The 24,196-nt window shown below is 39.2% G+C and overlaps 1 protein-coding gene across 3 annotated transcripts; it reads right to left on the bottom strand.

The window, feature by feature from the left end:
- Positions 1 to 794: 794 nt before the first annotated feature.
- On the bottom strand, positions 795 to 24,183 carry LOC127946829 (alpha-mannosidase 2x). Of its 3 annotated transcripts, XM_052543622.1 has the most exons (24): positions 24,099 to 24,182; positions 21,737 to 22,429; positions 19,529 to 19,684; positions 17,636 to 17,893; positions 15,872 to 16,016; positions 13,617 to 13,788; positions 13,069 to 13,196; positions 12,822 to 12,995; positions 12,425 to 12,611; positions 11,699 to 11,876; positions 11,280 to 11,482; positions 10,142 to 10,324; positions 9,840 to 9,954; positions 9,272 to 9,339; positions 8,786 to 9,188; positions 7,570 to 7,692; positions 7,367 to 7,481; positions 7,149 to 7,282; positions 6,842 to 6,983; positions 5,489 to 5,622; positions 4,433 to 4,510; positions 3,961 to 4,155; positions 3,669 to 3,782; positions 795 to 2,886 (listed from the first exon to the last, which is right to left on the bottom strand). In XM_052543622.1, exons 3-24 carry the CDS (start codon positions 19,658 to 19,660, stop codon positions 2,734 to 2,736), a joined length of 3,534 nt encoding a protein of 1,177 aa, XP_052399582.1. In that variant the 5' UTR covers positions 19,661 to 19,684; positions 21,737 to 22,429; positions 24,099 to 24,182; the 3' UTR covers positions 795 to 2,733. The 3 variants fall into 3 exon arrangements, with proteins under 3 accessions (XP_052399582.1, XP_052399583.1, XP_052399584.1); XM_052543623.1 differs by lacking the exon at positions 4,433 to 4,510 and having other exon boundaries at positions 24,099 to 24,183; XM_052543624.1 differs by lacking the exon at positions 4,433 to 4,510 and having other exon boundaries at positions 3,669 to 3,779.
- Positions 24,184 to 24,196: the final 13 nt, after the last annotated feature.

Raw genomic sequence — 24,196 nt, 5'->3', positions numbered from 1 at the left:
TTTAATCTCGGTTCACGACAGATGTGTCATATGAACCACTTTCTGGGGCATTCTTGTCAAGTTTTACAGCCCATGGTATTTGTTCACTGTAAAAGTGCAGCTTGGACATTTTTCAGAGCTTCTCGTTTTGAGCTCCACCTGGCAAAGAAAGTCATATGGGTTTGAACAACATAAGGGCGAGTATAAATGACAGCATTTTCATTTCTGTCTCAACTAATCCCTCTAAAACATCTCCATCTCTATCAGCGCCTCTGTCATCTTATTAAAGTCCTCAGCGGTGAGATTGAGTTTTATTGCCATCTCAGCCCTCAGACTTATTAAGAAGAATGGCCTCTTTCTCAAATGCCTGGGCTCAGGGAGCAAGCCGCCCTTTTAGCACACAAACCCGTCTGCTGTGGAGGAAACCGAATCTGGTCTCAGCTGAGCGTGAAAGGGCATCTAAAAAAAAATAACCATACAAAAAAAAAAAGAAAAGGCCAGTCTGACTTCAATAGATCTGTCAGCACTGTGAGAGGACAGCGGTATTTCCAGTTCTCTCCAAAGGCTGTCTGGTAAATCATTACCTGATATCCTGGCTATCACAGAGGGTGTTTAGATATAAAAAGCAGCATTTCTTGTGAGCTTTTGTTAACTGAATTCAATATTTCACACCCCATGCCTCTCACTTGAGCCACATTAAATGCAGACAACTCCCTACTGCCCCCTATCTGCAATCCAGAGCACAACAACAATGCTTCAAGACTTCAGACAAAGGAAAGCCAATTCTGATGCAAAATAGGCACAACCACCAAGAATTTGCATCTTTTTTTCCATGTGTGATCTTTATTAAACCTCCAATTAATGTCTCTGCATTTGCTTTAATGAGTCATTTTTTGAAGACTCTCTCAATAGCAAACCAAACCAGAAAATGAAAAAGAAACAAAAGAAATGATGCTCTCAATTCACTACCATTTCATTTCCATCTCAGAACACACAACACAAATAAAGGACATCAAACAAAGAGATCTGTCAGTATGGAAAGCGTACGCACAGGAAAAACAAGCATGGAAATGCACGGATAGGGAAAACGAATCAGAATTTTGGAATAGCAAGCGCGCCCTACATTGGGCGCCAAAATGTGTTCCAAAGGAGTCGGACAGATGTTTGCCACACCATACTTGGAGTTCCTCCTGCGGGGAGTTATCTTCCTGATAGGACACTACTCCAGAACTTGATTAGCTGGATGATGGCCTGGCTGATGTTAATGGATGTGGCCGCACTACAGAGAGATAATCAGACACGGAGCTGAAAGTTGAAAGAAGTGAAGATTTTTCTCTAATTAAAATCAGAGACTGGAGTAGAGGTTTTCCCAGGGGAGACAGACAGGCTGGGAAATGTGAGACACCACACAAAACGACACGACAGGTTGAAGGACAGACAGCTTTCTTATGTTCAAAATTGTCCGATTCAAGCAAACCGAGGTGACAGACAAAAGCCAGAATGAATGACTGAGATGGGTCTGCTACACATTACAGATGGGCTTCCTACAGCGAGATAAGGCCTAAACGGGTTTTCTTGTGGGAAATTGGCTAAATCTGAGTGAAGGAACCCGTTGCTACCTGCACTAGTACCTTTACAATCGAATACGAGTTCTGTTTACCTGAAAATACTGCGAATGTGTTGTTGTCTAGGTAAGCTCATATGGTCTTGACTGATCTTGGCCTTGAAATAAGACTGACTGACTTAAATACGACTCAAACCTACATATAATATGACAAAGTATAAAGCACATTCTGCGCCTAGACACGATCAAAATGGTACAAAAAACTCAAATGTGTTGTGAATCATCCAGAGCTGTCTTATTAGGCAGCAGCTTAATTCATTAACAGAAGCTAGGATGGAAAAAAGATTGTAAACGTCAGCTCTCGTCATGCGATTTGAGGCGTAACCCAATAACCGTTCTATGAAAGCGCTAACCGAAGACTCAACCGCTGCTGGATCGTAGACGTCTTCTTCTGTCGGCCAAGTTCACGAGCCGTCCTAAAAGAAAGAGATCTGTAAATGCCGCGTCCGTTACAGCACTGACAGTCTTCACAGGCCAAGCTGGTTGATTGACATTCATAGAAAAACAACAATCTGCCGCCGAGCGGAGGCAGAACCGTCCACAGCACAGATAAAGAAATAAAAAGAACTGCGTGAGCTCAAACAACGACACTGATTCAAGACTAGCCTATCTATCCAAGGCCTTAGGGATAGATAACAAATAAAATGAAGAAACAAAAGGGCTAGAAGCTTCACATATTGCACTGAGTCCCACAGTTTGGTATAGATCCAGATTTGTATGTCGTTTTTGAGATATTTACATACAGTACGAACTCCAGCGATGAATGAGAAATGGTCAGCAGTTCCAGCCAAAGACAAAGGGGGAGAAAAAAGAAAGTCGGCACTTGCTGTAATAAAAAGATGTTCACCGATTAGTGCTCTGCCGGATAAAATCTCTAAAAAAAAATAATAAAATACTCGGACATTCTTATCTCTAGCGCACAGGCCAGCTACCAAATCTGACTTTGGCTGGAACGATCTCATCCTCGAGTCTTTTTTTCCCCATTTTGCTAAGAGTTTAGTTAGCGTTGATTGAGATACATTTAATCAGGATAAACAATCTCCAAAAGAGTCTCATCCAGCTGTGGTTCTCCGCTTTAGCACAGGTTCCAAGGGTCCACACGGAGAGCCCGGTTCTGGTGCAACATGGTTCTAGCACAGCTTGAGCTTGTAGGTGGAGATCTCCATTGGCTCCAGATGGATGGAGGAGTCGTTGGAGAGCGGGGGCTGGGAGTGCATCAGAGACAGAGACATGGGCTGCAGGAGCTGAAGATCTAGCCCACGGAACAGCCCAGAAACGGAGAGCTGGGAAGAAAGATCAGAGACTGAGATTCAGAAGGACTAAATATAGCCTTTATCAGACCTACATGCATCCACATGGTTTAGACCCGTTTAAATGAAGGGAACCATGACTACACAGCTCAAATGTGTCAAATACTCAAAGCAATATAAAGCTGACTGAATTGTATATACACTAGTGTGTGTGTGTATATGTATGTATATATTTATATTTATATATTTTATAAGTGTGTGTGACTATGGACCACAAAACCAATCTTAAGTGTAAATTTATCAAAATTGAGATGTATACTGTACATCATAAGCTTTCCATTGATGTATGGTTTATTGAGGACAATAAGGACAATATTTGGCCGAGATAAAACAATTTTTAAAAAATCTGGAACAAAAATATAGCAATGCTCATAGCAATGCATATTACTAATCAAAAATTCAGCTTTGAGATATTTAGGGTAGGAAATTTACAAAATCTCTTCATGGAACATGATCTTTACCCAATATCCTAATGATTTCTGGCATAAAAGAAAAATCGATTATTTTGACAAAACAATGTTTTTGGCCTATTGCTAAAAATATACCCCAGCAACTTAAGACTGGCTTTGTGGTCCAGGGTCACATACGTGTGTGTGTACACATGTAGGCTATCACAAAGTACTCCTAGAAATAATTTAGAAATGAATAAAAACAAAAATGTCCGTGTATGTTTATATACATACACACATACATAAACACAGACACACATATAAAGTATTTTTAGTAAAAGGATTTTTTCCTCCAAGGACACTGACCTGGCCTTGTGTGGTGGTGCAGTTGAAACCAGGGTTCTGCGCCTCCAGACCACAGTCCAGGCCCAGTCGATGGAGGAGCAGAGCCGTGTAGGAAGAAGGAGAGTGGGCATCCTGCTGAAAAAACATAACACGATACCAAATAAATCCCCCTCCAAACATACCCACACAATTAAACCTCCAGACCAAAAGAAAGTGTGAATGTTGTTTTCATTAGGAACTCTAAGCCCTCATCAGTCTCACAGCAGGTGAGATCAATACTGACACACATTTTCCTCCCAGAGCTCTCGTTCACCTGGCTTTGGATGCTCCTGAGGTTCAGCAGGTGGAAGTCACAGGGCAGGCTGCCAGCCAATGGAGCGAAGGTACGCATGGGGGGCACGCCGTGTTTCCTGGGCAACACGGGCAGTGCCAGCACCTCGTGGTTCAGGATGGTGGAGGTCATGTGACTGAGCAGCGACGGGAAGCTGACTGGTCTGCTGTCCATCGGCTGGAACATACAGACATGCATCAGGAAAACGACTTCATGCAAGTGCACTTACCTTCACGTGAAATACTGTGACCGCTAAAAGAACCGTTTGGAGAAAAGCTCAATACAGTTACTATCTCTACACACTACTAATCTACAGCCCGCAGGACAGGTGGAGATAGCGGACAGGAAACGACCTTTGGCCTCTTAATCCAGGTGGAAACCTGGCACTTGTTGCTATGGTAACAAGCTGAACTAGTTGCTAAGGTGTCACTCTCCACCACTGCAATAATGTTACCTCTTCCTGGCCGTCTCCTAAAATACCAGCAATGATTTTGTTTATGATGTTGGTGACTCTGACATAGGAGCCAGCAGGCTGCATGCAGGAGAGAAACACAGACAGGAACAAAAACAAAAAGAGTTGTGAAATGCATAAGAGGGGCAGGATGAACTGGAATGAAAGGAAACAGAAGGGGGCGCTTTGTTAAAGGCTATTTATATATAAAGTATAATTTATATCATTTATATTTTTATATTAGAAAATAAAATTACTACTTAATATTTTTTAGTTCATCTTTTATTATTAACATATTTGTAATACGTAATATAGTGTCCTGTATAAGACACTATATTATTTAAAATCTTTCAGGCGACAGCATGATTCGAATAAAAATATATATTATTCAAATCAATCTGAGCCAGTGTGCATCAAATCTCTGAAGCCCATTATCTATTATTACACACTTGCCAGCTTTTCGACTGCTAGACTCTGGATGAAACTGTCCCTAGAGCCTTCTCAAAGCGGTCATGAGCAACAGTAGAGAGCCCCCTACAGGCCACTGAGTGAACTGAGCATTTCCATACCCCTCACACTGCTGAAGGATACTTATATTTCGGTATGCATAACAAGATCTCTCATGTGGAGGCGAAATTGCAGGCTCCAATAAGATTAATCAACCGCTTTGATTCTCGCCAGTCAGGGTCCACCGTTTTTTAATCAGTCAGCCAGGAAATAAAATTGTATTAAAAAAAAATACACCAGGCTGCACTTCTGAGGAAAATCTGGTCGTGGTTTATCTCATCTAATACTTTAAATATTTTCTCATTTAGTTTGAGGCAACCAGTAGCATGTAAATATGAAAAACCCCACCCCCAAAATGATTATGTTGCTGTAAAAACTTTTCTATCTTAATTAATTTCATGTAATCGACAGGTAGCAATTGCCTGGCTATAATGCAATCTGACATGTTAAGAAGGTAGTTCTTGATCAGAATAAGTGTGTACTAATCCAGTGTCTGAGTTAGATTTTTTGATGGTTTAATGCATTTGTATACTCGTCTAGAGGGGGACAAACCTTTCCGCTGTTGCTCCTCCTCTCCAGCAGAAGACGGAAGCGATTGGCTGTTCGTTTGTTGTCCTTCAGGCCCTGCCCTAGACCCCGGTTATCGTCTTGCATCAGTCTGCGGTCTAGGATCACCTCCAGCTGACCTGTAGAGGATGGAAAGAGCGCACGAGGGAAGGATGAAGAGGGAGAGGACGGTAATAACATACAGTGAGGCAAAGCATTAGACACTCACTTCATCTTCATTATTGGATACACTGCCTCAGATCAATACAGAACCAGAGCACTGCACCCCACTGTTAGTGTTTTTCCTCCTCCCTACCGTCTGAGTCCCTGATTCATGTTTCATCCTACCAAGAAACTCACTGCTGTTGACCTAAAAAGCACCGGTACTTCGGTACCAAGTCGAAACTAAATTGAAAAAAAGCATTATGAGGAGATTTTTTCAATGGGATTGTCAGCTCAATTTGGTACCCAGGTGAAAAAAAAAAAAAGTTTGATTCCTACTATGGTAAAAGCTCAGCTCATGAATATTAATTAGGACATGCTTTTGTTGTCTAGTAATCTTCCTGGAGCATCTGTAACAGAATATTAATATGCAAATTATCCAATGCTGTTGAAGTTATGTAATTTATAATAATTTTTGCATTTTAGTTTTTGCAACATTTAAGTATAAATAAAAACACTTTTATACAAATTTAATTACATTTAATAATAATAAAAAAAACTCTAAAACTGATAGATAACCGATATGGTATAATTGTGGTGTGCAAGAAGTTTCTCTGATTTAATGGCAATTTAGTAAAAAAAGAAAAAAAAGTTAATAAATAATGTAACCAAATTAATATTAATAAAACATAAAAAGTTGGGCTATTTTTTTTTGGATGTAAATAACATTCAATTACAAGTAGTGTTTAATTGCATTTTAGGTTTTGCACCAAAATGTATTTAAAATAAACAAATACAATAAAACATTTAAAAATTAAAGAAAAAAAAAAATTTCTAATACGAACCAATAACCAATATGATACAATTACACTGTAGAAGTTTCACTCATTTAAATGGCATTTTAGATAATAAAATTATAAAAATACATTTACATTTATCAAATTAATATTAACCCTCATAAACAACTAGGCTACACGCACTTATTCTAAAGTATATATATATATATATATTTAAATACAATCCAATTAAAACCAGCGTTTTAGATTCCATATTAGTTTTTACACCATAATTTAAAAAAATCTAACTGAAAATACACTTGTAAAAATTCTAAATCAAATCTCTTGTACTGGCTAAATAAAGACAGTAGTAACAGTGTTTGTTTTTGTTGCAGTATCAGTATGTGTGAGCTCTCCTCACCGCTGGCCAGGCTGCTGACCCCGAGCGCCTGGGCCGTGTGGAGCGTGAGCCGGTATTGGCTGTCCTGAATATATGCCATGGCGGGCATCGGGTAGAAATTAGCCTGCAGTGGAAGTTTCTGGAAGTACCGGCGAGGCTGGATCTGATGAGCATGGAAAACATGGAGCATTAGCTTGATTATCTGGCTGACGAGAAATCCGAGTCTAGGACAAACTATGGTGCACTTTTACTCCATGCTGATTGCTTAAATAAAACCAAGAACACCAGCTCCATGAACCTCCAGAATTTGTGGACATTTACACTTCACCTGGAAACCATTGAGGTCTGTGTAGAAAGTATCTCCGCTCTGAATGTCGGTAACCAGCCTCATGGCCAGCTCCTTGTTATTCTGATCTCTGATGTCCACCATGGTAGTGATGTCCAGAGAAAGACCATCGATTCCTGACCGACAGAGAGTGAGATGATCAGACAGAGCAAGACGTCCTCACACGATGGTGTTTGGATGAGAGACAGATGGATGCCTACCTGGAACATTATGAATGCGGACCGTCTGCTGGAAGTGTTGATAATGTGCCACAACCTCAGCGAAGAGAGGTCCTTCCACCACACGCACTACAGGGGCTTCTCTCTGCGAATAGGGCTGAGAGCGAGCAGAAAGGAAGGCGTTAGTTCACCCCTCATTGTTTGATAAATTGCTTTTCGCTGCAGTCAGGACTACCGGACTCTACCTTGGCATTTCCGTCCGGCAGGAAGAGATAGGCCCCGCTCTTATCCTTCGAGGGTCGAGTGCCGTATGTGAGGAACTGGATCTGTACCCTCACCTCCTGGGGATCGTCTTTACGTCGAATGCTCTGATGGAGAAAAGAGCACGCAAGAGAGAGAGAGAGAGAATCATTTTAGACTCATCTGCTGATTCTAAAAGAGGACACAACAGCATATGCACGACAAAAATAGGACAGGGATACGTTTCATTTCCTTTGAACACTTGTCCAGATGACTGAACATAAAAATAGACTGCTGATGTCATCGCTTGGAAACTTCCTTTTTTTATTACCATGAAATATTTACTCAGTCTTCTTGATTTTCAAGCATATTTTTCTTCAGATAAAAGGCCATTTTTTTTTAGGTTTGCACAGATATTCAAATTCTGGCCGATACCTACAAGCTGATTTGTTATTATAATGCACGCTATGGCTGATTCTATAATATACAATACAAAAAAAGGATATTCATTGTTAGATTTCCTGAATATTACTTTTATCCATGTTATTAAATTTAACTTTTTTTAATTACTTAATACGAGCTTTAGATGACAAAAAAGGTACTTTACATGTAAAATTGATAAATGCACGTGTAAATATCCAATATCAGCTAGCATATACAATATAGAATAACGCCAATAAATAAATAAAATACACTGAAATATTGGCCGATAACTGATAATCAATATCGATACTGTTTTGACAAAAAAAAAAATCACAACACTAACTAACTATTTTTGCTAAAGATTACATTTAAAAATGTTATTAAATTATTACTGCTTTAAAAATTAACTTTTAAGTGAGGCAAAGGTAATCAAAATGGGAAAAAATAGAAGAAAGAGCATGCAAAAATTAATAGATGAGATTTATACATACGATACAAAATAATGTTTTAAAAACTCTTAATAATGCAAGACAACCAATATATTACTCAACCCTAAATTTTCCATTCATATAAAAACAAGCGGGAATTCATTGACTGCATCATTTGCATATGCTGGTTCAATTGTTTCAGCAGTCGGTTTACTTTAGGAATTATGCAAATCAGATAACGGTGTACGGGGTAAACAGAACAAAAAGCAAGCAGGGGAATTCACTAAACTTCCTGAGCCATTTTACCCTCAATCCCCGGTTCATTTCTCACTTTCTAACACGACAGCATCTTCAGCACTTCCCATCTCACCTCCAGCAGGCCTGTGGTTCCAGAGAAGCCCAGAGTGAGCGACTGGCTCTGGATGTAGAACGGTTGGGCGTCTACCGTCTGCGACCGCACGGGCAGAGGGTCCAAACCCCGTATGCTCTGACCCCGCCCCGGGATCCTGAGCAGCGTATCAGAGCGCAGCGTCATGGGGGAGTCAGCAGAGTCATACAGGTGGAAGACGGCCAATCCCAGAGCGGGGAGGCGTGCCATGAAAGAAGCCTGATAGACCTCTCCACTCATCTCAACAGCAGACGCCCACTGCGCGCTGAGCTGAACCGGTAATGTCTGCCCGTCTTCAGTGAGAACCCGAACTCTTAGAGAATTCACCAGTATGGTGACCACACACAGACGCTCCTGCTCGACGGGGTTAAACAGCACCAGATACCTGAGGAAGAGGAAGAAGATTGTATCTGCACACTGAAAAACTGACAGCATTTGCAGCATTCCAGATCAGATAGCGCGTCTCACCTGGGAGTAGATTCCAGCTCGATAAGCGTGCGCTGCGGGAGAGAGTCTTGTGTGGCGCGTCTGTCGTCCTACAGTCACATGCACAGAGGTCAAAGGTCAGACTCTTACCCCTCATGTTGTGTTCTGGTCATTTTAACCCAGAGAGGGTTTTATTTTCCCAGACAAGAGCTTGTTAATGTTATTCCTTTGGACTAAAACTGATTTGCTCACACTGGGTGTCACAACTTCATCCAACGTTTTACAACCTTGTTTCTGGTCAATAGGGCTAAAAACAGCTTGTAAATTTCTTATGCTATAGTATTTGATATTAGAGAAAATATTGCCCAAATGATTGAGAAATCAAATGATTGACAAATCAAATCAACGCCTACTATTACCCAATTCCAAAAAAAAAAGGTGCTATTTAGATCGAATCAAAGAGTTGCCTATAATATTGCACACTGAGAGATTCACAAGCTATTTTTAAGAGGCCGGACTTTTTTGGGAGACACCAAATTTGGATCAGGATTTTAAGCGCAGGACAAGAGTTAAACGTGCTGATTTGAGAAAAAGCAAGGCTGTTCCTCACCGTCTCTAAGAAAGGCTCCGTCTGGTAGAAGCGATAAATGTCTTTATTCTTTATTACCAGGAAGTGTGCAGCATTAATGATGACTCGTTTCAGACCGACCAGAGAATGTAGTAGCCTGGGGGGAGGAGGAGAAACCAATCAAGAACCGCTTGCAAATCCTAAGCCATCAAACTCTAAAAATGCTGAAAATGGACCATTAAAGATGAGATTTCAGTAATAACACCCTGAGAGACTTCCTTTGATCTCTAAACATCTTCTAATCAGTTGATGCGGATGAAATCTGCACGCTTTTATTCAGAAACCTGTTTCCGTAGTCTATGACGACAGCCTCTTTGGCGGTGCCCGTGATGGCATCGTGGTGCTGGAACAGCCCAATGTTGCGCCTGGCATCGGTGAGGAGCGAGTAATCTGACACAGGATAACGTCCTTCCAATCCTGCACGCCGTGCGTGAGCCACCGCCAGGCTGTAGAGAATTTCTGCCCCTCTACAAACACAAAACCAAACTGTCTTCGAGTTCATGAAACAGCGAGACTTGAAAAACCGAGAAACCACTGATAATAGAATTAACGAGTAAGTAATGACAGTAATTAGGCAATGCCTCGTGCTTAATTCAGGAGAAAGACTTGTCGCCTACGTGGAGAATAACTTTTTTTTATTATTCCCCAGTAATGCCGCAGAGAAGATGCCTTTATCCGAAGCATAATTGAATCTCTGGCAAATAAAAGCAGACGCTTTCCAAAGTTGCTAAAATAATGGACTAAATCTCTCGACGTTTGTCGGTGCAAAATTTAAATGTGCTGCACACTAAAAATGAAAAGGCCTCCACAAACCCTTGTTAGCACATTTCTGGCTGAAAGCTGCTTTTTGAATGGTTAAGTGCTAAATAACAGCTTGGTGTAAAAATACTCCTCAATCTCCGCTTAATTTGCAGAGACAATTATAAAATGAACCATTTATATAAAAAAGTGCAAACACTTGATACACAGATTACAATTAAAATTGCATTGTAATAAAATGCTGGCCAATAATACTATAAAATTATAAATGATATAAAAGAAATAAAGATAAATGGTTGATATTAAAATTCTATAATTTTTAATATAACTAATTTTTTTATTTTATAAAAATTCAATAAATAAAAAAAAATTACACCAAACCAAATTAAACCAAAAATGTAAACTAAAATCTTTTTAAATGTTAAGTGCATTTAGACATCACAGCATTATAATGTACAGTATGACAAATGAATATTATTAATGATTTATGCTGAAGACAGAAATGTAATCTACATGTAAAAATAGGTAAATGAACATGAACAATTAAATATCAGCCAATATCCAAAACAGCTACTTAGTATTCCATCCTCAGCTAGGCGAATTCTTTTCATATCGTAACAGATATGAGATATTCGACACATGTTGCATGTTCCACTGACTAACCGTAGGTGAGATTCTAACACACGGTCCAGGTTTTTGTAGAAGGGACGTGAGGTGTAGTATCCGCTCCAATAATGGTCCTCTCTATCTGCATAAGCGAAGAAGTCTCCGCTCAGCACAGGATAATCGGGAGGTCTCGTCCCCGGAGGGACTCCTTTAGCCTTGTACACCGCATTAAAGTAATCTGTCAGCGTGGCAAACTGGGCCTGAGAACAGAGATTTACTTTCAGGGCAATTCCAATTCATTTCATCTGCACTCATCGGAGTTCAATTATTCATTCAAATGATTCCTAGTTGAACATCAAAAGCGGAGTTTGTTAAAAATTGCAGAAACCGATCTAGACCTAATTAAACCTCTTCCTGACAAACTTGCAGAGGATTATCTGAGTCTTAGCCTCTAAAATGTGTATCAGAAAACATACCTTTACATGCATTTCCCGGCGGGAGTTCATGTAATCAAACAGTTTCTGGTAGTTGAAGTACTGCTGGTCCCACTCTAATGCTTTGTCGTAGCGGAAGTCGTCCCCGAGAGGAACCAGCAACACTTTGCTACGAAACAGCTTGGATTTTTTACGGTATTGATCGAGCAGAACGCCAGCTCTGAAACAGGAAATGTCAAATATGAAGCAGGAATTGGGTTTTATCAAGGCTAGCAAGCGTTTAAGCGTTGAATAGACAAAAAGTGGTGTATATTCACACTCCCAAAGTTTGGGTCAGGGAGATGAATGTTTTTATTGAGCAAGGACATATTAAATTGATCGAAACACAGTAAAGGCATTTATAATGTTTAAAAAAATGCTGTTGTCTATTCATTCCAATGGGAAGAATTATTCTGAAAGAAATGACTCATGAAGCTAAAAGTAAACCCTCTGCCTGTTCCAGTAAACTTGAAAGATCTCTGGAGTGTAATGACAGGTGCTAACTAATTGCTAGAAGCTTGTTAATATCCTGGTTTTCTTCCGCGGAGCGAGAGAGCTGTGGATTTGGGCTTGAGCCCAGTTCAAGAGCCACCCGTATAAATACAGCTGGTGCCAGCTGGGTGATGGACAAATGAGTTCTGTTGGCGAACACAGGAAATTACCCTACATTAAACTCCCCTGAATCAAATGTATTCCCTGGTTCCATATAAATCAGCCCTAGAGCTTCACCTCTCGGCCACGTTGGCATCGGTGATGGCTCGGGGCGGCACCTTCCACGGACAGTTGACTCGACTGCCCGGCAGCCTCTTGAAATCAAACTGGCAGCAGATCTTGGGGTCTGGGCCACATGTGTGAGGCACGTCATAGCTGTAAAATGGCATCATGTGGCAGAACATGTCTGTGCCCGATTCAATATCTGAAAATGAAGAAATGAAATACATCAGCTCTGATGTGCAGGTCTCTGAGCCACTGAGATGGGCTGGCAAGACTCTTTCAAAAACTTCATGAGACATGTGAAGCCTTTCTAACATGTAATTAATGGTGTGACCCTGAACCACAAAACATTGGGAGATATTTCAGTAATAATGCTTTATTAAGTATTACAAATGTTTTTGTGGTCCTTTACCCCAGGCCTGCCTCCACATGAATTCAAGGCTCCGTGTGGCTGCGAAGTGCTTCTTGATGGAGTAATGCACCCTCTGGATCAGCATGCTGCTTATGTTCGCCCGTTTCAGTAGGTAAGGCATCGTGGCGCTGTGCCCGAACGGATCAACGGCCCAGCCAGAGCGAGGAATCACACCTGCAGTAACACACGCATTAAATATCCCAAACCAATCTGAACAAGCCACTCTGAAGATCAAACCCGGTCTTACCCAGATTTTTCTCCAGCCACTGATGGCCTTCAATGAGCTGATCGATCATGGCGAAATAGTGAGCGTTGGCTTCGTCTGTCATGACCCAGCCTCCCGTCACCATCTCAAGCTGTCCACCGAGGATCAGCCTGAAAGAAAACCGATTTAGAGAGGATCCTGAACATTTAAAGCTCTGATCACAAGACGAGGTGAAGAAATCCACAACATTAGATCAGAGTATATAAGGAGCATCTAGACTGATTAACCTTCGGTGGATTACGGAGTTAAGAAGATGAACTGATCAAGAGTGGGCAACAAAACACAGAAGACAGAATGAGGGCACTGAACAAAAACCCAGTTTTCATTCATAACCTAACGTTTTCCAAGCGAACAAGTTTACCATTGTAATATGATATCAAATATAATTTATTCCTGTGATGCAATGCTGAATTTTAAGCAGTCTTCCTTCAGAAATCAATAGACAAAATAAGAAAAAAAGAGGGTAAAGTTTGAAAACCTTCTTCAAAATGCAACTTTAACCTCAAAATTGAACAGAAAATGTTACTCACTTGCGCATTGCCTCTTGCTTATGTACATCTGCGCTTTCCCACCATTTGACGAAGAACGAGATTTCCGACCAAATGAATTTCCGGCGAGGATCTTCGGCCAGTTTGACCACCATGTTGTTGAAGATATGCTGGGTTTGGTCACTGTAGTACTTGTCAAATGTTTTGATCCATCCTGTCACAAATGAAGTGTGGTACAATGTCCCAGTTAAAACCATCCAAGGACAGCAAACAGATCAGATCTAGTTCTGCCACCACAGAATATGTGCTAAAGACAAATCTTTTGATAAAACACTGAAAACTTTAGAAAAACTGAACAACAACCGGTTCAAAATAACACAATCTGTTCGTTATTCAGAGGCACTGCTGGAACAGATCCGTGCTGACCCTTAGAACGGCAGACTGATTGAAACATACAGGGAGCATGTTCAGTATTACACAATCTGCATTAAATACGCAGCACCACAAAGACCAGTGTCACGGGTACTGACCCCAATAAAACAACAGGGAATCGGGTCACTGACTTTAAAGTATTAGATTCTCGTTTTTTTTCATAACACTGCAAAAAAAGCCAACTGCAGGGCTTCATGAGCAGATTTGGAAACGTATCTGTCCTGTGGGTGATGCTGAAACTCATTGTGCTTCTCTTAAGGTGCTTCGTAAATTGTGCCAATGCTGCAGAATGCAAGCCCAGGGACTGACCCACTTTACCTGCACGACTCTTTCAGATACACACTGCTGCATCAACGACTAAAAGAAAATGAAAAATGTTACATCCGCTTAACGGCTGAGGGTGAAAACTTTCTAGTAGATAATGTAACTTTACAACATTTTTACATTGCTTAAAGAAATGCACGCAAGCTACGCTTCCCAAAAGATAACAGTAGCCAATACCCCAATTACCATTTTAACAGTGTTTTGTCTTTAACAAAATATGATCCAAATTAAGATGCATGCACTGTTAAAAAATATATATATATTTTTTTAGTAAAGATTAAATTGATCAAAAGTGACAATTCAGAGACTTAAAATGTAACAATTATAAATCTATTTTTTTCTATTCAGAGAATCCTCAAGAAATACTGAATTGTGGTTGCCACAAAAATATCAGGCAGCGCGACTGTGTTCAATGTTGATAATAAATATTTCCTGAGCAGCAAATCAGCGTATTAGAATGATTTCTGAAGGATCATGTGACACTGAAGACCGGAGGAATGATGCTGGAAATACAGCTTTGAATCATAGGAATAAATTACATCTTAAAATATATTCAAACAGAAATGTGTTCTTTTATACTATAATAATATCTCACAATATTATTATTTGTACTGTATTTTTAATCAAATAAATGCAACCTTTGTGAACATAAGCATCAGCATTGCATGCTTGTAAGGAATTATGCTTACAATTAATGTCAAAATGATATTAAATACAAACCATAGGTGTGGTTAAAATTAATGTGACAATTTGTGTATTATTACTACTATAATTTTTTTATATATATTTATATTACATTTTATTTAAAATAAATCAGATTTCTACATTTTATTTAGTGATTTATTATAAATATCTAAATATTGAGTTACTGTATTTACAATGATATTTTCTGCCTTATAATTTAGTTTGATGTTCATAATATCAGTCCCTACTGCAGCTTTACTGAAGGGAATATGCTCTTGTGAGGAAGCGTCCAAGCAGACTTCTGGATTATAACCAGCGTTATTATTATTATTATTATTATTATTATTATTATTATTAACCCACATCTGCCTCAGCTGTTGGTCAACATCAAAATAACAGAAACGCAAGCTGTTCCCAGTCTCTGAAAGTGAAGTCAAAAGATCACCAACAGGAAGTGATTATGGGCTAATTCTGATTAGCAGCCGAGGGAGTATTGCTACATAAACGTCCATAAATCTAATGTGCTTATGAGGACACGCGATAGTTTTATATGAGAAACAGACTGAAATTGTATTGGTTTACTCAATGAGGATCATCTCCATTGGGCTGTTAACCAGAGATCTATAATATTATTAGTGTATCAGTGAATATTTTATGATGCTTTTACGGTGCTTTTGTCAGTTCCAGTAACATGACTAATTGAAAACACAAGTTACACCCGAGGCATGATGCAGCACAACTACTCGTTTATGTGTTTATGACTGGCTAGAAGTGAATCATTTCCAAGCCTGAACAACTCCAGGTCAGGGCTTCACAGATCTTCAGTATGAGACGCTGAATCAGGTTTCAATCCCTACCTGGATCGTTGTGCGAATGAGGGACCACAAACACTTGCAGGGGCTCGTCGTCCCACTCGTTGGGCTCGTAGGTGATCTCAAAACCTTGCTTCCACACACCTCCGTCCACGTTATCAAAGCTCAGCAAGGAGTACACATCCAGCATCTGCGACCAAACAAATCAATTCAGAGATTGTCACAAATCTTATTGCATGGATTCACCAGGATACGTCTGGATCCGCTTCACAATTCCCAAAACATCTTTATGAAAGCCTCCACTAGGAGACACAGAAATGTGAAAAAGATGCTACATTTAGCGATTTTCCAAAAAACTAGACATTTTCTGGACAGGTCTCATGGCAATCTGACGTAACTGACAGATGACACGGGGCCTGTATTTAGTGTAGGTGTGACAGCCTGAAGCAAAACCACACAGCCAATGGAGACTTCTAGATTAAGAACTCAACATATATGAGGATTTAAAAAAATAATACTAAAGGTGAACCAAGTAACTTTTTCAAGAGTTTAGTAATACTATAGTATACTATACTACAGATACTATTAAAAATAGTATTGACTCAAGAGGTAGTGCTCTTAAATGGTTAAATCTGTACAATTGAATATTGTTATCTTTTTAAAAGTGAGTGCTGATCTAAGATAGGCAGAAATAATTAAAAAACCAAATATCAGCAGATAAAATCCAAAATGGGCAATACTAATAAAAAAAAAAAACTACATTAAAATAAGATTAAAATTAAATAAATAAAAAATGCTGATAAATATTGTGCATTACTGGGAGAAAATTAAGTGAGTGCTGGGTGGGCAAATCTAATCTGAATCTAAATCTCATCTAAAACAGGAAGAAACAATGAATATCATCTGATATTAGTTGGCAATACTGACTGAAAATAAAATAAAAATCTAAAACAGGCAGAAACAATTAAATATACAACTGATTAATATTCAAAATGGCTCAGATCAGATTTAGATTTTAGACACGCAAACTTTTGGATAAACAATATTTGTGGCATGCACTATCAGTGGATTCTGACCGCTGTACAATTTAACAATTTACTCCTGGAGCCATATTGAGATTGTCATATTCCTGGAATGTAACCACAGAGGGCCTTAAAAATGAAGATGCCCAAAGGAAAGTTTGTTAAGGCCCAAAATCTAATAGGGCATTGAGATATATTTAATACTTCTTAAGTTTCAGGCATGCAAACTTTAGAGAAAAGCTTTAAAAATACCTTTTGCCATTTTTGAATGGTCACCATTGGCATATAATGCGACAATAGACCTACCAATCTCAGTGAAACAGTGTAAAAAATAATATAATAATGCTGCCATATTTCTGAAGTCATTTTTACTCTTCTATAATATGGCTCTGAATCTCAGGTGAAAATTGTAATTTTGACCCCCTCTACAAAAAAGTATTTACTCTGTAAAAACACCTCTGTTACATTTAATATTTTGGCTTTCATCACTATACATGTTTATCTTTCTTCAGTAAAAATACTGACAAAATCAAACATTTGAGCCAGGTACCGCTATTTGAGTTGACACAGAGTGACTCACTACTCATTACAGGAGTAACAGCAAAAGTAACTGTACAAGTTGTAGACTCAAAACTGTGCGATTATTGATTGAATTCTTGGCAAGTATAGCTATTATCACAACAAGCGAATCCCAAAGCCACATTGCAGTCATCATCCAGATAACAATGCATTAAACTCTAGTCATTCTACACACTTCAGGCCACTGAGACACTGTTCTGATTCTCACCTGCAGGTCAGTTTGGCTCCTGCGGCCCAGTGCGAACTGGCAATCCAGCGGCTTGACGGAGAGAAAGGTGGGCCTGCCATCAAAGGGCAGCACCCAGGAGCCATTGGCGCTACGGAAGGGGAGATGCCCGCTGGGAGAGATGGCCCCCGTGTCGGTGAGCTCCAGCACAGAGTCTTTGATATGGCTGATGATCTGATGGTTCTCCTCCAGGAGCTGCTCCAGCTGCTCGATGCGGTTCTGCAATACCGAAATCTGGCTCTGTAAAAAGAGGAGGGGGATGGAGGTGTAATCTATCTACCACCACAATCTACAACATCACATGACTGTCCGGAGCGCTGTAGAGGGGACGACACACAAAGACACACAGGACTGGTATGGCTGGTCTGTAACATGTCGAGGGTATCACTAAGAAACTGGATTTTTACCTTTTTAAGTAGCAATTCCAAGTGGGGATGTACCAGTATCAATATGGTCATTTTATTGTCATGTTATGGACAAAAACTATTTGTGATCCTGGAGTCTTAAAACAAGTCATAAGGTGCAGTGGGAAATTTTTAGCAATAGCCAAAAATGCATTGTATGGGTTAAAATGATTGATTTCTTTATGCCAAAAAATCATTAGGATATTAAGTAAAGATCATGTTCCATGAAGATATTTTGTAAATCTTCTACCGTAAATATTAAAACTAAATTTTTTATTAGTCATATGAATTGCGAAGGATTAATTTGGACTAATTTAAAAGGCGATTTTCTCAGGATTTCGATTTTTTTTTTTTACCCTCAGATTCCTGATTTTGAAATAGTTGTATCTCGACCAAATATTGTCAGATCCTAATAAAACATGCATCAATGGAAAGCTTATTCATCACAATTTTGAAAAATTAACAGATAAAACTGGTTTTGGGCTCCAGGGTCACATTTTGTCTAAATAGATAATGTATGTAATTAAGTTAGGCTGCTTAAATTCACTTCCAAAAATATATTTTGTATACAATTTTTTTTTTTTTTTTTTTTTTTTACAAAATAGTATTAATAGTATCATCCATTTATCAGTTTTGGTCATAACATGACAAACAATTATTGGAAAGAAATTGTATATCTTCCTTAAAACACACACACATATAAAATGTAAGATGTTTTAGAGATTTTCAAGAGAGATGATATTCTGGTCTTTAGATACTTTCTTCAATGTAAATTCACAGGAGTTTGTTCCTGCCATTTTATCACCCCCAGGCAGATCACAAGTCCGATGGCGTAGAAAAGTAATAACTCACCTCTCCCAAACATGCTGAATGATTTGAGGTATCATTCAGATCCGTAGTACAAAGGGCGAGGGATGAGTTACATGTAAAAACGTAATACTTAGGATTTCTTCAAATCCTTTGCCTTAGCAAGTATTAATAACATCAAGTGTCACAGAAGCTGTAAGTGTTCGCTGGTGCAAAGCTCCCTAACAATCAAACTGAAAAATTATTTAGTACATGCTTTGAACACACAATATCTGAATTTCCATAACATGCATTATTTTCTTTAGGCTTGATGATATGAAGCACATAAAACGTGCACATCAACTATGTGTCATCCTGTATGTAATTTCTAGAAGAACACCAGCACATTTCTCACATAATTAGGTTTTTCATTTTAAAAAGCCTTTGGTTCGGTGGCAGAAAAAAGCCAGCACTCAGAGAGTAATTCACTAGCTAATTTAGTAGTTAATTAGCTTGAGTCAGAGCTAGAAACGAACTGGTCACACCGCTAGCTTTTTACACTGAAACCCCCCCACCACCACCAACACCGAAGACTTTGATAAATGAAGCCATTCAAACAGACCCACACAGCAAAAAATGTAATCCAGGACAAAGGGAATTCATAAAGAGATCACCGCCAACTTACCCTAGGAAAGTTCCCGGCGCTCTGTCTCCTGGCGGGATCGTGCTGGACGCGGTCCAACATCAGGTAGAGAGAGAAGACGGCCACACAGAAGATGGCCCCGCCGCAAACGGTCACCTGCTTCTTCAGTTTCATCCTCCTCTTCTTATCTGACGGATGCTAATGTCGAGGTCAAGAAGAGCGGAGACAAAAGAAGAGAGTGTTAACCTGCACAAATGAGTTCTGATGAAGGTGTGTCCCAGAAGTGCAGAGTTGCTGGAAGAGACTCAGCGTTAAGGATTTGCCAGCAATGTTTAAAGTCCACCTCTGCTCTCCATCAGAGCTCCAAATTATAAATCGGCAGATCGTGGGATAGGGGAGAGGCTGGGTATACACAGGGGACGCCTCGATCAGCGGTAACCACGCAGCAGTCTGTCATCTGCGACCAAACCACGGCCAATTCCAGCCTCCTTTAAAGTGCCCCTTGTCCTCGACCATTCAAACCGAAGAAAGGAGGGGGGAAAGAACAACACAGGTTCTGAACAGCAGGAGCCCAGACAGGGAATCTAATGACCCTCTGGGAAAGCCGGTCTATGTGTGTGTGTGTCATTACGGCGAGGACATGTCCTCAACACTTTATCAAACTGCTTCCAACAGGGATGGATAAAATACAGAGGAAGCATCTCTAGTTTTTTAGCAAGAGTTCATTACTAGGCAATGCACAATCAGATATACCGCTTTCTGCAGCTTGCCATACAGAAATAACGAAACGAGATCCAAATAAACATGTGGCCACTAGGGCTGCACGATTAATCGCATGCGATTATCACGCGTGTCTCGTCAGTAAAGCTGTTTCTGTGATTAGTACTAAATATCCATCACCTGCTTTCAAATGGAGTGGCACTTAATAGACAGAGCCGTAGTTTGCTGACAAGCTACACAAAACCGCGTCATAATCGCAGATGAATCGCATGCGATTATGAACGCGATATATCGTAGCTTGTCCGATAACTACGGCTCTGTCTATTAAGTGCCACTCCATTTGAAAGCAGGTGATGGATATTTAGTACTAATCACAGAAACAGCTTTACTAACGAGACACGCGTGATAATCGCATGCGATTAATCGTGCAGCCCACTCATGAAACACATCAAATGATGTACAGCGCCAAATTGCATTAAATAAAATAGCATTATAAAGTTATATTAGGGTGAATCAAAACCCCAAAACCGAACGAAGCTAAAAATATATTAACAATATTACTGAATTTTTAAATAAATAATTATTTATAGTACAATATAAACAATCAAATCTTTATTGTATACAATTTTTAGTTTTGTTTAAATAATGTTGTTATTGACTGAAAACTACTATCAAAAACCTTTTTTATTCATTGAAATAAAACTCAAATTAAGTATAAATATTAGATGAAGAACATAAACTTTATAATATAAAGTTTACATTTTTAAGAAACTAAAATAAATTAAATGAAAACAATTAAAATCACAAAAGCTCATAACGAAATGACTAAATTTAAAACAAAGTTTAAAAGCAAAAGCAAATTAAAATATTAATAAAGACTATTGCTAGTACGTAATATTAAAATAACAATGTTTAAACAGTTTTTTTTTTTAATTCTAATTGTGCCGTTTCGAAAAAATTTTTACTTAAGAATGTGCAATTCTTGTTATTAGGTGTGGTCAACTATTGTTATTAGGGTGGGCATTCGTGCCATTTTCGCAGGACACGTCCTGGCCAGGATTTCTATATTGCCTAAAATATCCAAGTTTTGGCTTTGTTTGCGCTGCACAGACCAATGGCTTCTTGTGCTTTTGAATCGCTCTCACATTACTATGTCATACACCGATCATTCAGCTCAATGCTGCTTTCCAGTCCAACACTACAACGTACACGTATTTGCATCGCTTTGACCGTTCTCTGTAGATCCCACCTTCTCACCCACCACGATTGGTCGATTTACGTACAAAGTCTGCAGGTTATTGTTCAAATGATCATTACCGTCATTAAGTATGTTAACAGGAAACCAAAGCCAAAACCTGGATATTTTAGGCAATATAGAAATCCTGGCCAGGACGTGTCCTGCGAAAATGGCACGAATGGCCACCCTAATTGTTATTAAGTTAAGTCTTTGCTATATCATGAGTCGCATCAACACCACCCGACTGTCTTTAAAACAAAGTGTTGCCCACACGTGTATGTTTCCTCACTTACAGAGTCGAGTGTAGTCCTTCACAGAGCAGTGCTCACTCCTGTCTGAGTCGGCTGAGGAGCCATCGCAACGAATGCAGGTTTCCACTGAGCAGAGGAAGGACCAGAGCAGAATGAAGCTTGGCTGATGTGTTTTCTCAGACACTGATGATGCTGATCTGCTTGTGCACTATGCTTTTAATATCATAACGTATCCAGCAAAGTCTCTAGTCTTTATTCTGAATGATTATGGATTCTGGAGTCCTACAACAGGAGAAAGTCTGCCAAATCTGACAATGGAAAGTGGCGTCTCGCAGACAAGATCCAAAACGCAAGTGGAACCCAGAGCAGGGTTGGCCTGGATTTGCCAGTAATAACAAGCAGGTGTTCGTCTTCCCTTGTCTCACAAATCTAATATGAAGTTAATCCCGTCAGCTTCCAGTCAGGCAGTGTCTTAACGCTCTCCAGAAGGATCTGGGATTAGGCCTTTCCTCCAGCACTGGTAAACAGCTCAACCAATCACACGTCCGAAATGGAGAGCTTCCAGGAATGGCTACATAGAACTGAGAAGGCTACAAAAGGGAATCTTAATGGAAGAGTTCTTGATGGAAGCCAAAACCAAACCTAGTTTTTAGAAAACGAATGAATAGGGCTAATCTGAAGGTCTTTCTTCCGTGTTTCCTCTTTCTAAAGCCTCAGAAACGGAAAGCCAAGCCCCTGTGAAAACAAACAATCCCAGTGAACCGGTGCAGTTTAATGCTTTTCCCTCAGACTACACGAGGTACACAACAAACACATGCATCTACCGAAGCATGAATCAAGACAATGGCAGCCAATAAATAAATTGATTAAAAACACACATTATTGCCAATGCAAAAACAGGGGTGGGCCGATACAGCAAAAAGATAATTTCTCGATTTTAATCACGATTCTTTGCCATATTGGTTTTACTATTTTTGTCTGAGCAGCACAGCCGATCTAATTTCCCTATTTTAAACAAAGCCTTACAAGGTAACAAATTATAAAACAAATAATGCCAGATATTTAGGCCAAAGTGGGTGAAGATAAAAATCTTTGTCATCATTTAATCTTTGTTATTAAAATAATATTTAATAATATTAAAATAAGAACAAAGATACAGATTACAAATACACATAATATACAAATCAAACAAAGACCTTTATTTTCAGGTATACAAACTTTACCATATAAATTATACACTGATTGTTTATTAAAACAACTGTATTAAAGTTCTTCATTCAAGAGCAGTGAGTAACTTTTCACTGTTTTGTTGTTTTATTCAAATTAAAGGGATAGTTAACCAAAAAAAAAAAGTTATTTTGTAGAATGTGTATATATATGTTTTTCATGTGTGTGTATTTATATACACACATTTAAATATACACAGTACACACACATATATTATGTAAACAAACTTTTATTTTGGATACGGTTAATCAAGATTAATCAATTTGACAGCACTGATGTTTTGAATGAATATTCATTAGATTAAATCTCAGTAATCATCTCAGTTGCACAGCTCATTTGCCTTTAAATTGGTCATCCAACACCATCGGCATTGACATCATCAGCCATTGAAAATCCCACTCCGGTCAAACACAAATTGTGAAAACTGGATTTAAACAACAGCCAAAAGACTGTACATTTATGATATCTGCTTTTGCCCGTAATTTAAGCACAAAATACATCAATAATAAATAAATATATATTTTAATACATTTTAAAAAGTATATTGCATCTGAGACTGAATCACAAGCAATGACTGTTTGAAAAATAAAGAGATGTTTAAATATACAGATTTATTTACAATATAGATATGCAAAAACAAATCCAAGCAAAGAAAAGTGATTAGTATGTAAACAAGACCTCGCCATGACTGCAGCACAACTGTTTACCTTGTTTCTAGATATATGACTGAAATAATGGCCTCTTCTTGTGTGATATGGTTATCAGCACTGATATCAGAGCCTTTAAGTACATAGTTCATCAATAAACCCGCTTGTTGCCGTAGACAACCCCACTGATATCCACTGAAAGCCTACATCTGTACACATGGAGGCAAGTTACTCGTTTAACGTGTTAGATCCGATATATCCCCCTCTAACTGACATCCCGGCTCAATATCAGACATATACAGGAGTTTTATCAGCTAGATCCGCGGGTTAGATCGCGTACTTTGCGAGTGGAGCATGTAAATACATTGGCTCTGGTCTATTCTTCAATACAAGCGCGCGATCAAGCTACAGAAAACACCTCTCTTGCGTTAAAATCGTTATTCTGCACTTCTAGCGTTTTTTGTAATCGCTGACCTGTTAGTGGCATGGCTTTTAAACGAGAAAGCAGTTACGGGACATGAAATATTTACCCGTTATTTCCTCCAGAAAGACGTCTGTGATCCTATGCGAGAGCTTGAGAACGGAACAGAGCATTGTGGGAAGTGAAGTTTTCTGCGGGCTGAGGCGC

This window comes from Carassius gibelio, chromosome A25 (genome assembly GCF_023724105.1).
Source record: "Carassius gibelio isolate Cgi1373 ecotype wild population from Czech Republic chromosome A25, carGib1.2-hapl.c, whole genome shotgun sequence".
Lineage (NCBI taxonomy): Eukaryota > Metazoa > Chordata > Actinopteri > Cypriniformes > Cyprinidae > Carassius > Carassius gibelio.
This window is presented reverse-complemented; position numbering and strand designations above follow the sequence as displayed.